General features: G+C 47.9%; 2 protein-coding genes across 2 annotated transcripts; both read right to left on the reverse strand.

Moving 5' to 3' along the window:
* Nucleotides 1-239: 239 nt before the first annotated feature.
* On the reverse strand, nucleotides 240-10068 carry LOC119350255 (putative F-box protein At4g22180). Its single transcript, XM_037618176.1, has 2 exons — nucleotides 8224-10068; nucleotides 240-287 (listed from the first exon to the last, which is right to left on the reverse strand). The coding sequence occupies exons 1-2, from the start codon at nucleotides 9577-9579 to the stop codon at nucleotides 240-242; spliced, it is 1404 nt and encodes a 467-aa protein (XP_037474073.1). The 5' UTR covers nucleotides 9580-10068.
* LOC119303104 lies at nucleotides 5141-6373 on the reverse strand. Its single transcript, XM_037580194.1, has 2 exons — nucleotides 5477-6373; nucleotides 5141-5369 (listed from the first exon to the last, which is right to left on the reverse strand). The coding sequence occupies exons 1-2, from the start codon at nucleotides 6345-6347 to the stop codon at nucleotides 5323-5325; spliced, it is 918 nt and encodes a 305-aa protein (XP_037436091.1). The 5' UTR covers nucleotides 6348-6373; the 3' UTR covers nucleotides 5141-5322.
* Nucleotides 10069-11673: the final 1605 nt, after the last annotated feature.

The following is an 11673-nucleotide window of genomic DNA, read 5'->3' on the forward strand; positions in this document are numbered from 1 at the left end:
TAGTAACACCAGTCATGTGTACATACAACTTTCACTGGAAAAACTCTAGAAGCAGAAACTTAGAAGTTTCAACGGTAGCAGCGATGTTTTAGCTTGTCAATTGCTTGAGAACTTTTGAGGATGGAAAACTCGTCTTCAGCCAAACACAAGTTACCAGAAGGTTTTGTCAAGTTACCAGATATATAGTTATCACTTACAAGTCTAGCCCAGCGCGATAACAAAATTGGTTTGTTCCTGTCTTAACAAATAGCCCAATGTTTCTTAGTACTTTGTTTGTAAACAGTCAGCTTTCCCATTAGGCCTTCATATTGTACTGTAAGCTGTTCCTCTGCAGCATTGTGCTGTTCTTGACTCCTTTGTGGTTGAACCTGCCAAGGCTTCTATTCTACCTCATTGAATTGATGAGGAATGGAATGATTATGTTGTATCAAGTTACTGTAACTTGGTCTCAAGTCTGACAGTACAGTGATTGATTTGTCACCACAGCTCCTCCTTGTGCCATCTTTCCAAGGTCCCAGTCAGCCGGTGCTATGGCATCCATCTACAACAAACCCCTGGAGAGAAAAAAAAATCATTCCTCGGCTTCTAAAACAAAAACGGAAAAATCATTACAGAAAGGAAAGATATTATTATCTTCTGAATATTTCCTACACTGCATACTATAGCCAATACGTTAGTCACTGATATTATAGAAACTTAAGAAAGCAAGCCATGAATTATGTGGCATGGGAGTTAGTCCATATATCTGTTTAGAGATCTTAGGTCCATATGTCAACTGCTCTTGTTCATATTCCAAATGTAAAGGGTATAAGGCATAAGTATTACAAGGGTAAATGTATGGTAACACCAGTCGTGTGTACATACCATTTCCACTGGAAAAACTCTAGAAACGAAACTTTAGAAAGTTACAACCATAGTGATGTTTTAGATTGTGAATTTCCCGCGAACTTTTGAGGATGAAAAACTCGTCTTCAGGCAAACACAAGTTACCAGAAGGTTTTGCCAAGAAGCAGAGAGCATACTTCCAGGAGGTGGACACTGTTGAGCTGACGGAGGAGGAAACCTAAAAAACTGACTGGTGCTCAGTTTTCATCTGCTTTTCGAACTGTAGTATAGATGGTATTACTAGCTCAAGATGAGACTAACGGGTTTAGAGTCAACTTAGAGCATACCTGATATACAGTTATCACTTATCAATCTAGCTAGGATAATGCCCTTCAATTCTTGTTCCTCCATCAGTCCCATATATGTATCTTGAGCTAAATTCTCTAACGAACTTGGAAGCACATTTGCAAATCTTGGTAGAAATCATTTAGCATGTCCAAATTCCAATTTTCTTTTATTTTTATGAAACTTACAAAGTTTGTGTGGTTTGTACATGTGACACATGAGGATTGGCTATGCATTGCTATTTCAGTTTTCAGAATATCTTATTAACCTCTCCTATTTTTCAAGGAAAAAAGGAGTACAAATTGTTGAAAGAAGAAATGAAAAGATGCACACCAAAAAGATCATAATGAAATATTTACCTAAAAACATGTGGTTATGTGAAGAAAAAAACTGGGTTCTATTGTATAACTATAAATGGAGGAAGTTAGTACCATAGATATGTACTCTGAAACACAAATATATTGAGCAGTTCATGTTAGATCCTTCGGGTCGGAGTAGGCTAGATCATCCGGTGAACCTACCTTCTCCAGGTGCAGATGAGGAACTCCCGGTGCCGGCCATGGTGACGGTGGCCGGTGATGGCAGGGAGTGGATGGCGGGGGTGTGTGGGCAGTGGCGGCGGCGGAGCTTCCCGTCACTGTCAGCGCTAGACCTAGATCGGGTCGGGGTTTTCGGTGGGGAGCCTGGCAACGCAGTGAACCTCGTACTGCGTGCCGCCGGCCCCCACCTCTTTATGTAGTGCTGCGTGACAGGGGCCCGTCAACCATATTGCGGTTGGGCGCCCCCGATCAGGGCGCGGATCAGGGGTCCGGTGGGCTGTTGGGCCCACACAGGAGAGATCAACCTAACATTCTCCCCCTTGATCTCAACTTTACTTTTAACTTTATACTTTCTAGTTTATTTGTTTCATCACATATTGGTACATAGAGCATGTTTCATCGTCACAGCTCAATTGCCGATAGAATCATACATACAACATACGTTATGTTCAGAAACAAATTATGTTCCTTTTGGGCCTATCCAGGAATCATAAGGCTTTCCCTTAAACCCATGCCGGCTAAGTGTTCCTTGAACACATTGGGTGGTAAGCCTTTCGTTAGCGGATCCGCAAGCATATCTTTTGTCTTTATATGCTCGAGACTTATAGTTTGATCCTGGATTTTATCTTTCACAACATAATACTTTATCTCTATTGTTTTGGCAGCGTTACTCGACTTGTTGTTGTGAGCGTAAAATACCGCGGCCTGATTGTCGCAGTACATCTTTAGTGGTTTGTGAATACAATCTACTACTTTTAAGTCAGGTACAAATTTCTTTAGCCATATCGCCTGCCCCGTGGCTTCGAAGCATGCTATGAATTCTGCATACATCGTGGATGATGCAACTGTCGACTGTTTGGAGCTTTTCCACGAAATAGCTCCCCCAGCGAGGGTGAATACGTATCTTGACATGGATTTTCTATCATCTTTGTCCCCCGCAAAATCTGCGTCTGAATACCCTTTTATCTCTAGGGAATCAAATCTCATGTATGTTAGCATGTAGTCCTTCGTGCCTTGCGCATAACGCAATGCTTTCTTTGTCATCTTCCAGTGCTCTATGCCTGGATTCTCTTGATATCTACCGAGTACCCCGGTGATAAAGGCTAAGTCAGGGCGAGTGCACACTTGTGCATACTGCAAGCTGCCAACTGCCGAAGCATATGGTACTCCTTTCATTTGATCGATCTCGTACTGGTTTTTGGGACATTGGAATTTCCCAAAACTATCGCCCTTAACTATAGGAGCAGGTGTGGCTTTACTCGCATGCATATTATACTTTTTGAGAACCTTTTCTAAATATGCTTTCTGCGATAGTCCTAAGACTCCATTGTTTCTATCTCGGTGAATTTCTATGCCCAAAACATATGATGCTTCACCAAGATCTGTTATGTCAAAATTCGAGGATAAGAACTTCTTTGTTTCTTGTAGTAGACTAACATCACTGCTAGCAAGCAGAATGTCATCCACATACAGGATTAAAAAAATATATTTCCCATTTTTAAACTTTGCATAAATGCAGTTATCCTCAATATTTTCTTTAAATCCAAAACTTTTAATCATTTGATTAAACTTTAAATACCACTGCCTAGAGGCTTGCTTTAATCCATAAATGGATTTCTTTAGGCGGCATCCCATATTTTCCTTGCCTTCCATGATAAAACCCTTGGGTTGTTTCATGTAGACATTTTCTTTTAAATCTCCGTTGAGAAATGCCGTCTTTACATCCATTTGATGTAACTCTAAATCAAAATGAGCAACTAATGCCATTATGATTACGAAGGAATCCTTACATGAGACCGGAGAAAATGTCTCTTTGTAATCTATCCCTTCTCTTTGTGTAAATCCTTTTGCCACGAGTCGTGCTTTATATTTTTCTATATTCCCTTTAGAGTCATACTTTATTTTGTAGACCCATTTGCAGCCTACTGATTTGGCTCCTTTAGGAATTTCCTCTAAGTCCCAAACATCTTTGGAACTCATTGATTTCATCTCGTCTTCCATTGCCTTCATCCACATCGATGAATGAGGGCTTCTCATGGCTTCTTCATATGAGGTGGGATCTTTTTCCATATGAACTATTTCTGTGTTATAAACTTTAAAGTCAGTAGAAATAGCTGACTTTCTTGGTCGTGTAGACCTTCTAAGGGCCTCGGTTTCTGGCACATTCTGTGCCTCAACTTCTGGCACTTCTTCTAAAATTTGCTGTTGCGCCTCCCTTTCATGCTCAACAACGGGTTCAGTCGGCTCCTGACGGACAGGTTCCGGGTCTGCCCCCATAGTTGTCATGGGTGGAGTTGCAACTGGTAGTGAGAAAAATGGCTCCTTGATCATTGGATTAGGTGCATGCACCCTCTTCTCCTCAAGATCAATTTTCCGAGCTACCAAGCTCCCCCTCATCATTTCGTCCTCTAAGAAGACTGCATGTCTCGTTTCTACAAACTTTGTATATCTGTCTAGGCAGTAGAAACGAAAACCCTTTGATCTGTCTGGATAGCCAATGAAGTGGCAACTCACTGTTTTGGGATCTAACTTTCCAATGTTTGGATTAAACATTTTGGCCTCAGCAGGGCACCCCCACACCCTGAAGTGTTGTAGGGATGGCACCCTTCTTGTCCATAGCTCATACGGTGTTTTGGGCACCGACTTGCTTGGTACTCTATTGAGAATGTGAATGGCGGTTTTAAGCGCCTCCATCCATAATCCCAATGGCAAGTTGGAATAACTCATCATGCTGCGCACCATATCCATAAGTGTACGGTTGCGCCTTTCAGCTACTCCATTTTGCTGAGGTTCGCCCGGCATTGAATACTGGGCAACTATGCCAGTCTCCTGCAAGAACTTTGCAAAAGGTCCAGGGACTTGGCCATATGGAGTGTGCCGACCGTAGCACTCTCCCCCACGGTCGGACCTAACTATCTTTATTCTTTTATCATGCTGATTTTCAACTTCAGCTTTGAATATTTTAAATTTATCCAACGCTTCAGATCTTTCTTTGATTGGATAAATATATCCATAGCGAGAGTAATCATCTGTGAATGTTATGAACGAGTCATATCCATCCACACTTTTCACCGGAAATAGTCCACAAATATCAGTGTGGATGATTTCTAGTGTGCTTGTGCTATGGATTGCACCTTTTTTGATTTGTTTTACATACTTTCCTTTAACGCAATCTATGCATTGTTCTAAGTCTGAAAATTCTAACGGAGGAAGAATTTCACTTTTGACTAATCTTTCTATTCTCCCCTTCGAAATATGGCCCAAGCGACAGTGTCATAATTTCGATGAGTCGAATGTTCTTTTTCTTTTCTTTTGCTCTTTATTCGACGCGGAAACATTTTCTTTCACATTGCAAACGGAATAAACTTTTTCACGAAGTGATAACAAATAAAGCTCATCATGGAGTAAAGCATCACCCACATAAGCATTATTATACCAAATGGCACACTTGCCATGTCCAAAATAACACTCATAATTATCTTTGTCCAAACAAGAAACACTAATTAAGTTTCTATGACACGATGGAACAAATAAAACATCTCTAAGTAGAAGATTGAATCCGCCAGCTAACTCCAAGGAGATGTCACCGACAGCTTCAACTCCGTTTGCCACTTCAATGCGTCTTTCGCTTCTTAGCGTAGTTCGCGTCGAATGGAATCCCTGTAAAGAATTTGCAACATGAACAGTTGCTCCTGAATCAATCCACCAAGTGTATTTTGAAAACTTTGTATACAAGGATTCATTTACAAATGAAACTATATTGTTACCTCTTTTTTCCATGACTGACTTCAGCCAAGCAGCGCAGTCTTTCTTGTAATGCCCTTTCTGCTTGCAGTGGAGACAGGTGTCTTTGTCCACTGAGAAAGGCTGTTGCTGATGCTGATGCTGATAGGGGGCTTTTCCATTCTTTGAAGGAGAACTTTTGTTGTTTTGACCGTAGTTCTTTTTCTTGTAATCCTTCACATAGTTGAGTGAACCACCATGTGCGGCTTTGAGTTTGTCCTCTTCTTGGACACACATTGCTATTGTCTTTTCAATGTCCCATGTTCCAGGTGACATATTATAGTTTACAACAAAAGTTGCAAACTCCTTTGGCAGTGAAGCCATGACCAGGTGGATCAGGAGCGCTGGTTTGATCTCCAGATCCGCATCCATGGGCTTGAGCTTTGCTGCCATATTGCTCATCCTGAGGATGTGCTCTCTTATGCCATGACTACCACCTGTGTAGCATTCTGTCACCAGTTGTTCTAACACCTGGGTGGCATAGATCTTAGAAGAGCCAGTGAACTGGCTCTTTATCTTTGTAAGCAACTCCCCTGCGGAAGTGCACTCTGCAATGGAGCCCACAATGGCGCTCTCAACTGTATTCTTTATAAATGCCATGCACTTTTTGTTTGCATTGACCCACTTTTGGTTATCTATGAGGTAGGACTGCTCCAAAGGAGCATAGTCCCCCTTCTTTTTAGCCCATGCAGCATCATCATCAATGGCCTCTCTTACTGGCTCTATGGGTCTGACCGGCTGTGGTTTCACCACAACCCAGTCAAGATCAGCACAAATAAATGCCAGTTCAACTTTCTTCCTCCACTCAGTGTGGTTGTCACCTCTGAGTGTCGGAACTTCTTTTAGGCAACTCATCAAGTGAAAGCCTCCTGAAATCACAATTTAAGTGACCTCAATAAAACAATCATACGCAATAATCTAACGTTGGTCAAATTAAAACATACAATTGTCTATGCAATTAAATCCATATTACCGTGGGGCAAAAAATTAGAAATAAATGCACCTTTAAATTTCAATAATAAAACATGATCATGTTATTAACAACGTTGGTCATAAAAATAACATAATCATATTCATTTTAATAATCACTTTAACATGCTCTTAAAAACTTAATACTATGTAAACTTTTATTTTCTTTGTAAAAGAGCATTAATTATTTACGCAGCGGAAAAAACAACATGAATAAAAATTCGCGAACTTTCAGCCTAGCGCGCTCGGCCCGCAGCTGAAAAAAAACGGCCCACAGCCTGGCCTACGCGCCGCCCGCGGTTGTGGCCTCGGCCCAGCGCCAACGCGCGCGCCGCTGCCGCCGGCCTCGTCCACTTTCGGCCCACTGGCCCGCAACCAGCTAGGGTTTCAATCTGGGGCGTCAGATTTGATCGGACAGACACACGCTCATTGCGCTCGAACAAAAACCGACCCACCGCGGCATTCGGGACGAAACCTAATCCGTTCGCTCCCCTCTCTTCTCGCGCGCCGCTCAGCCTCTCTCGACGGCGGAGCGAGGGGTTCGCCCCGGTCGCCCGGTCCGGCCGCCGGCGGCGGCCGCGGAAACCACTGCGGCGCGCGCGCCTCCTTTCCCTTTCCCTTCCTTGCTGTTCTCCCCTTTCCCCCGCCTTCTCTTTGACACAGAGAGAGAAAGACGCCTGCAGCGTCGTCGGGACTCCGCCGGCCGCCGGCGACGGCGATAGGCCACCGCGCCGCGCGAGCCGCGCGCGAGCTTCTCCCTTTCCCCGTTCCATCTCCTCCTACCGTGACAGAGAGGACGAGGCTTCTTTGCCCCTTCTGCCCCATTCGTGTTCGACGACGGCAGAGCACTTTACTGCGGCGTCGTGGTCATCCCCCTCGTCGGCTGCGCGTCCACCTTGCGGCGATCGCGCCGCCGTCGAGCGGTTTGTTCGCGATGCCCTTTGCCCTGTGTGGGGTAGTTCTTCATCCGACGCCTCGGCTTGCCGATGCGCGTCCGGATCGAGAGGAACGGCGCGGCCTTGCGGAGGCGCTCTTTGCCGGCGAGGCCCGAGGCCCTAGTCCGGTGAACTTTTGGGGATCCTTTTTTTGTTTGCTTTTCTCTGTGCCCTGCTAGGGTTCTTTGCGGGTTGGGGATCCTTTTCCTTTCTTTGTTTTCTTTTTACCGAAAATCATCTAACCAAGATGGCCTGATACCATTGTTAGATCCTTCGGATCGGAGTAAGCTAGATCATCCGGTGAACCTACCTTCTCCAGGTGCAGATGAGGAACTCCCAGTGTCGGCCATGGTGACGGTGGCCGGTGATGGCAGGGAGTGGATGGCGGCGGTGTGTGGGCAGTGGCGGCGGCGGAGCTTCCCGTCACTGTCAGCGCTAGACCTAGATCGGGTCGGGGTTTTCGGTGGGGAGCCTGGCAACGCGGTGAACCTGGTACTGCGTGCCGCCGGCCCCCACCTTTTTATGTAGCGCTGCGTGGCAGGGGCCCGTCAACCATATTGCGGTTGGGCGCCCCCGATCAGGGCGCGGATCAGGGGTCCGGTGGGCCGTTGGGCCCACACAGGAGAGATCAACCTAACAGTTCAGAATATAAAAGCCATTTAAAATATAGCACACAAGGTGAAGAACAGATACGGAACATGCCTCTCCGTATTCATAGCATTTGCCCACAAATTTGGGAATTTTGATTAGCACGGCCCTATGGGACAGTTTCTAATAGCATTCGAGAAGCTACCTACGTACATATACACAATATGTTAGCTATTTGCATTCATGCTCGTGAGATTTGGTGTTATCCATATGGGATTTGGCCAATTGCACCAAAGCTGAGATACAATTTCTTCCGTACTGTCATTTCCCAAGTTGAGAATACCTATATCCCGGCGATTATTCTTATAGTGCGAAACATATATCTCGTCATCTGTGAAATAAACACAGTTTTTCTTCAATTGTGGATAAGCTTCCGCACTAAGGCATTGCGACTGACTACGCCCAAGAAACAACACATGATCATGCAAGCCATTTACTTCCACAAGTTTTTTTGCTGCCATATCAGCTTTATATAACAATACTTTCTCAGTCTGTACGAGCAGCTCTTCTGTGACATCAGATTTCCTGCAAACTTGCAACAGATCACCCCATGGAGCCTGAACAACGTACATGTCCCCGTCCGTCCCACTAATGTAATTCTCCATCTCTTCTGCAATAATATAACTCATGATGGTAGGACCGGTGAGATCAAAAGCATAGACTCCTCCAGTTTCTGCGAATGCATACAATAGACCATCCATGTGGATGCATTGTTTATAGTTCTTACCCGGCAGCGAGGTCCATTTATAATCACCTACCCTTGCAAACGAAATATATTTCTCTGGATTGTGGATGATAACCACAATATAGCTTCCCGTGGGTGGATCAGGAAACACAAATGCCCTGATGTAGAGGCAGTCAGAAAACTCATTCGGATCATCGTTCGGCGCTAGATCCCACATCTTAATCTTATTAACTGCACCAGCACTATCTAAGATCGGCTCTATTTGCTCAATGGTGATCGCCGAGGGGAGGGAAATCTGTTGACCAGTGATCGGATTGAGAAGGTGAAGCTCAGACTTCTCATCAGCAGTAACTAACCAGCCATTAGAGGACCCAATGAGATGCCTAGTACGGATAGGTGGATCCGGAAGAGTTAGCTTGTAGACCCTCTTTTCAGCAAGACTGTAGAGAGAAGCTACGTTCTCACCATCGGCTTCGGAGGCGTAGAGGAGGCAAGGTGTCTGGGGCCGTTTATATTGCCCAAGCTGGCTATGTAGACTACTATACGCAGAGCGCCAGAAGGAGCACACGGAGCTTGCACGAATGAGGTCAGGAAGCTCCAGGAGGGAAAAGATATCCATCAATACATCCAACGGCAGCTCCAGCAGTGTTTCAACCACAGTCTCGGTCTCCATCAGCGGCGTCTCCGGCAATATTTCCACCACGGTCTCGGTCTCCATCAGCATCAATGGCGGGTGTTTTCTGAATTTCCAGTGTGAACTGGGAGGGGGAGAAAGGGCCAGCAGCATACGCAACATTCTCAAGTCTAGCTGCAGTAAGCTCATCATCCTCACTAAGCTACACGTCCCCATTGGGGAAATTGCAAAATCTGATCTTCTGAATGATGAATCGCTTCCGCAGCTATCAACCGCACAGCTTTAGTTCAACCTAGCAGGAACAGGGGCAGGCAGCACTTGTATATATAATAGGAAGCTCAACCCACCTACGGAGGCCTGAGCTCAGCTCTAATTCGAGTAGGAAATGAGTCCGAATCCAAGAACGACTACGGGAAATTTGGACTGGAGACTACGGGAAAAAAAAAGATTTGGACCTGGAATCGGACTACGCGGCTCAGACGAATCCCAATCCCGTTCCCACGACGACAGGAAAGAGAGAAGGAACAAACCAGAGGAGGTGCCGAAGTGTAGCAGCTCGATAGCGCACAAGGCGAAGGCGGGTGGGAGGTGGCAGAGAGATGGAACTGCGGACTGCGTTGATGAACTGCGGACTTCTTCGGCGGCGAGATGCGCCGCTGGCTGTATCGAGGTAATTGTGTTGGGAAAATCTATCCTTCCGTCCGATGGCGCTCGCGCGGTAAGGGCATCTCCAGCCGTTCGGCCCCCAGGGCGCCTAAATAGAGCGGCCTGGGGGCGTGCCGGCGCTAGTTTGGCCTCTGGGGGCGACCTAGCTCCCAGTCACGCCCCCACGCGCCGGCCCCAGGATGCGGGAAATTCAAACTTGGTCGTTCCCGCTCTTAAAAGACGCCGCAAATTCGGCGATCGGACGTAGTCTGGCGTTACAAAAAACAGAACGCTGCCGCCGCAAGTTCGCATTTCACTCGGCGGGGTCGGCTCCAGGCGTTGGCGGAGTCGGCGTGCGCGAGCTTGGCGGTGTCGGAGCTGCTTCGGTGCTGGGCTGCGTCGGCGCGGCTTCGGCACTGCTGGGTGGCGATGTAGAGGCGTCGTTCGGGCTTGGTGTCGTCGGCGTCGTCGGCGTTGCCGTCGGCAGCTCGTTCAGGATGAGGCCGCGCTGCATCAGGTACCACGCCTTGAGCTTCTCGTCGTTGCTCTGGAGCATGTCCGCCCCGCCCATCAGAAAAGCCATGTCGGTGTTCCTCTTCTTCACGGCGATGTTCGTCCGGAGCAGGTCGAGCTTGATGGCGTTGTTCTTCATTAGCGACGCCCACCGCGCCTCGGTCTTCTCTTCGCGTAGGACGGCGCGGGCCTGGGCGTCGGCGAGGCAATGCTCGATGGACTCCTGCACTCGCGCGGTTGCCGCGTCGGCGTTTTTCCCCTTCTTTGCCAATTTGTGGCCGTCCGGCCGCCCCTCTGACGCGCCCGGAGTCGTCGCGTCCGGCTTGTATGTCTCCTTGGCCTTGTCGAGGGCACGTCGGACTTCCGCCCACTTCTCGCACTTGTCAATGCGCTTGTAGACGTGGAGGTGCTTGAAGTCGGCGTCTTGGTTGTCGCCCCGATACATGGCGAACATACGCAGCAACTGCGCGGAGGGACGAACAGTTGGCGGGCGGTGGGCGTAGGGGACAAAGATATGCGGGCGAACGGCGTGCGTACCTGATCCTCAACGCTGGCGCCGCTCTCCGGGCGAGCCGCGACCTCCTCGACAATTCCATGCCATTTGTTGCACGCCAACTGGATACGCCCCCAATGGTTCGCCATCGCCTTGGAGCCGCGCTGCATGTAGACGCCTTTGAAGTAGGGCTTCGATGGCGGCGCCCTCGGCTTCCTCTGCTTCGGCTGGGTCACGGCGCCAGTCGCGGTTGCCGCCACGCGCGGCATGGCGTACTTCTTCGTTGGCATGGCGGCGACTGGAAGGCGAGCGGGAGGGGTTTGGCGGGAGAAAGGGAGAGAATGGCGGGAGGAAGGCGAGCGAGCGGGATAGATGCGAGGGAAAAGCGTCAGGAAACGGCAGGAAAAGGCCCTCGGGTCGCCTCCAGGGCGGGCCCACGCGCCTTTTTTGCTTGTGCCGGCTCCCCAAGCGCCCCCAGGGCGCCGGGTTCGGCCTGGGTCCACCGGCACCAGATTTGGCCCGAGCCGGCAAAAAACGGGCTTCTGGGGGCGCGACTGGGGACTTTTTTTGGCGCCGGCGCGGCAAAATTGCCTGGGGAGGGCCTGTTGGGGGCGCGGCTGGAGATGCCCTAAGGATCGATGCATCTTGTTATCCACTAG

Source organism: Triticum dicoccoides, chromosome 1B (genome assembly GCF_002162155.2).
Source record: "Triticum dicoccoides isolate Atlit2015 ecotype Zavitan chromosome 1B, WEW_v2.0, whole genome shotgun sequence".
Lineage (NCBI taxonomy): Eukaryota > Viridiplantae > Streptophyta > Magnoliopsida > Poales > Poaceae > Triticum > Triticum dicoccoides.

Coding starts and splice junctions, on each gene's coding strand:
- LOC119303104 (XM_037580194.1), bottom strand. CDS start 6,347: ATGAGTTGCCTAAAAGAAGTTCCGACACTCAGAGGTGACAACCACACT. Junction 5,370..5,476: donor GTCAGTCATGGAAAAAAGAG/GTAACAATATAG, acceptor AATTCTTTACAG/GGATTCCATTCGACGCGAAC.
- LOC119350255 (XM_037618176.1), bottom strand. CDS start 9,579: ATGGGGACGTGTAGCTTAGTGAGGATGATGAGCTTACTGCAGCTAGAC. Junction 288..8,223: donor CAAATCTCACGAGCATGAAT/GCAAATAGCTAA, acceptor CTAATGGGAAAG/CTGACTGTTTACAAACAAAG.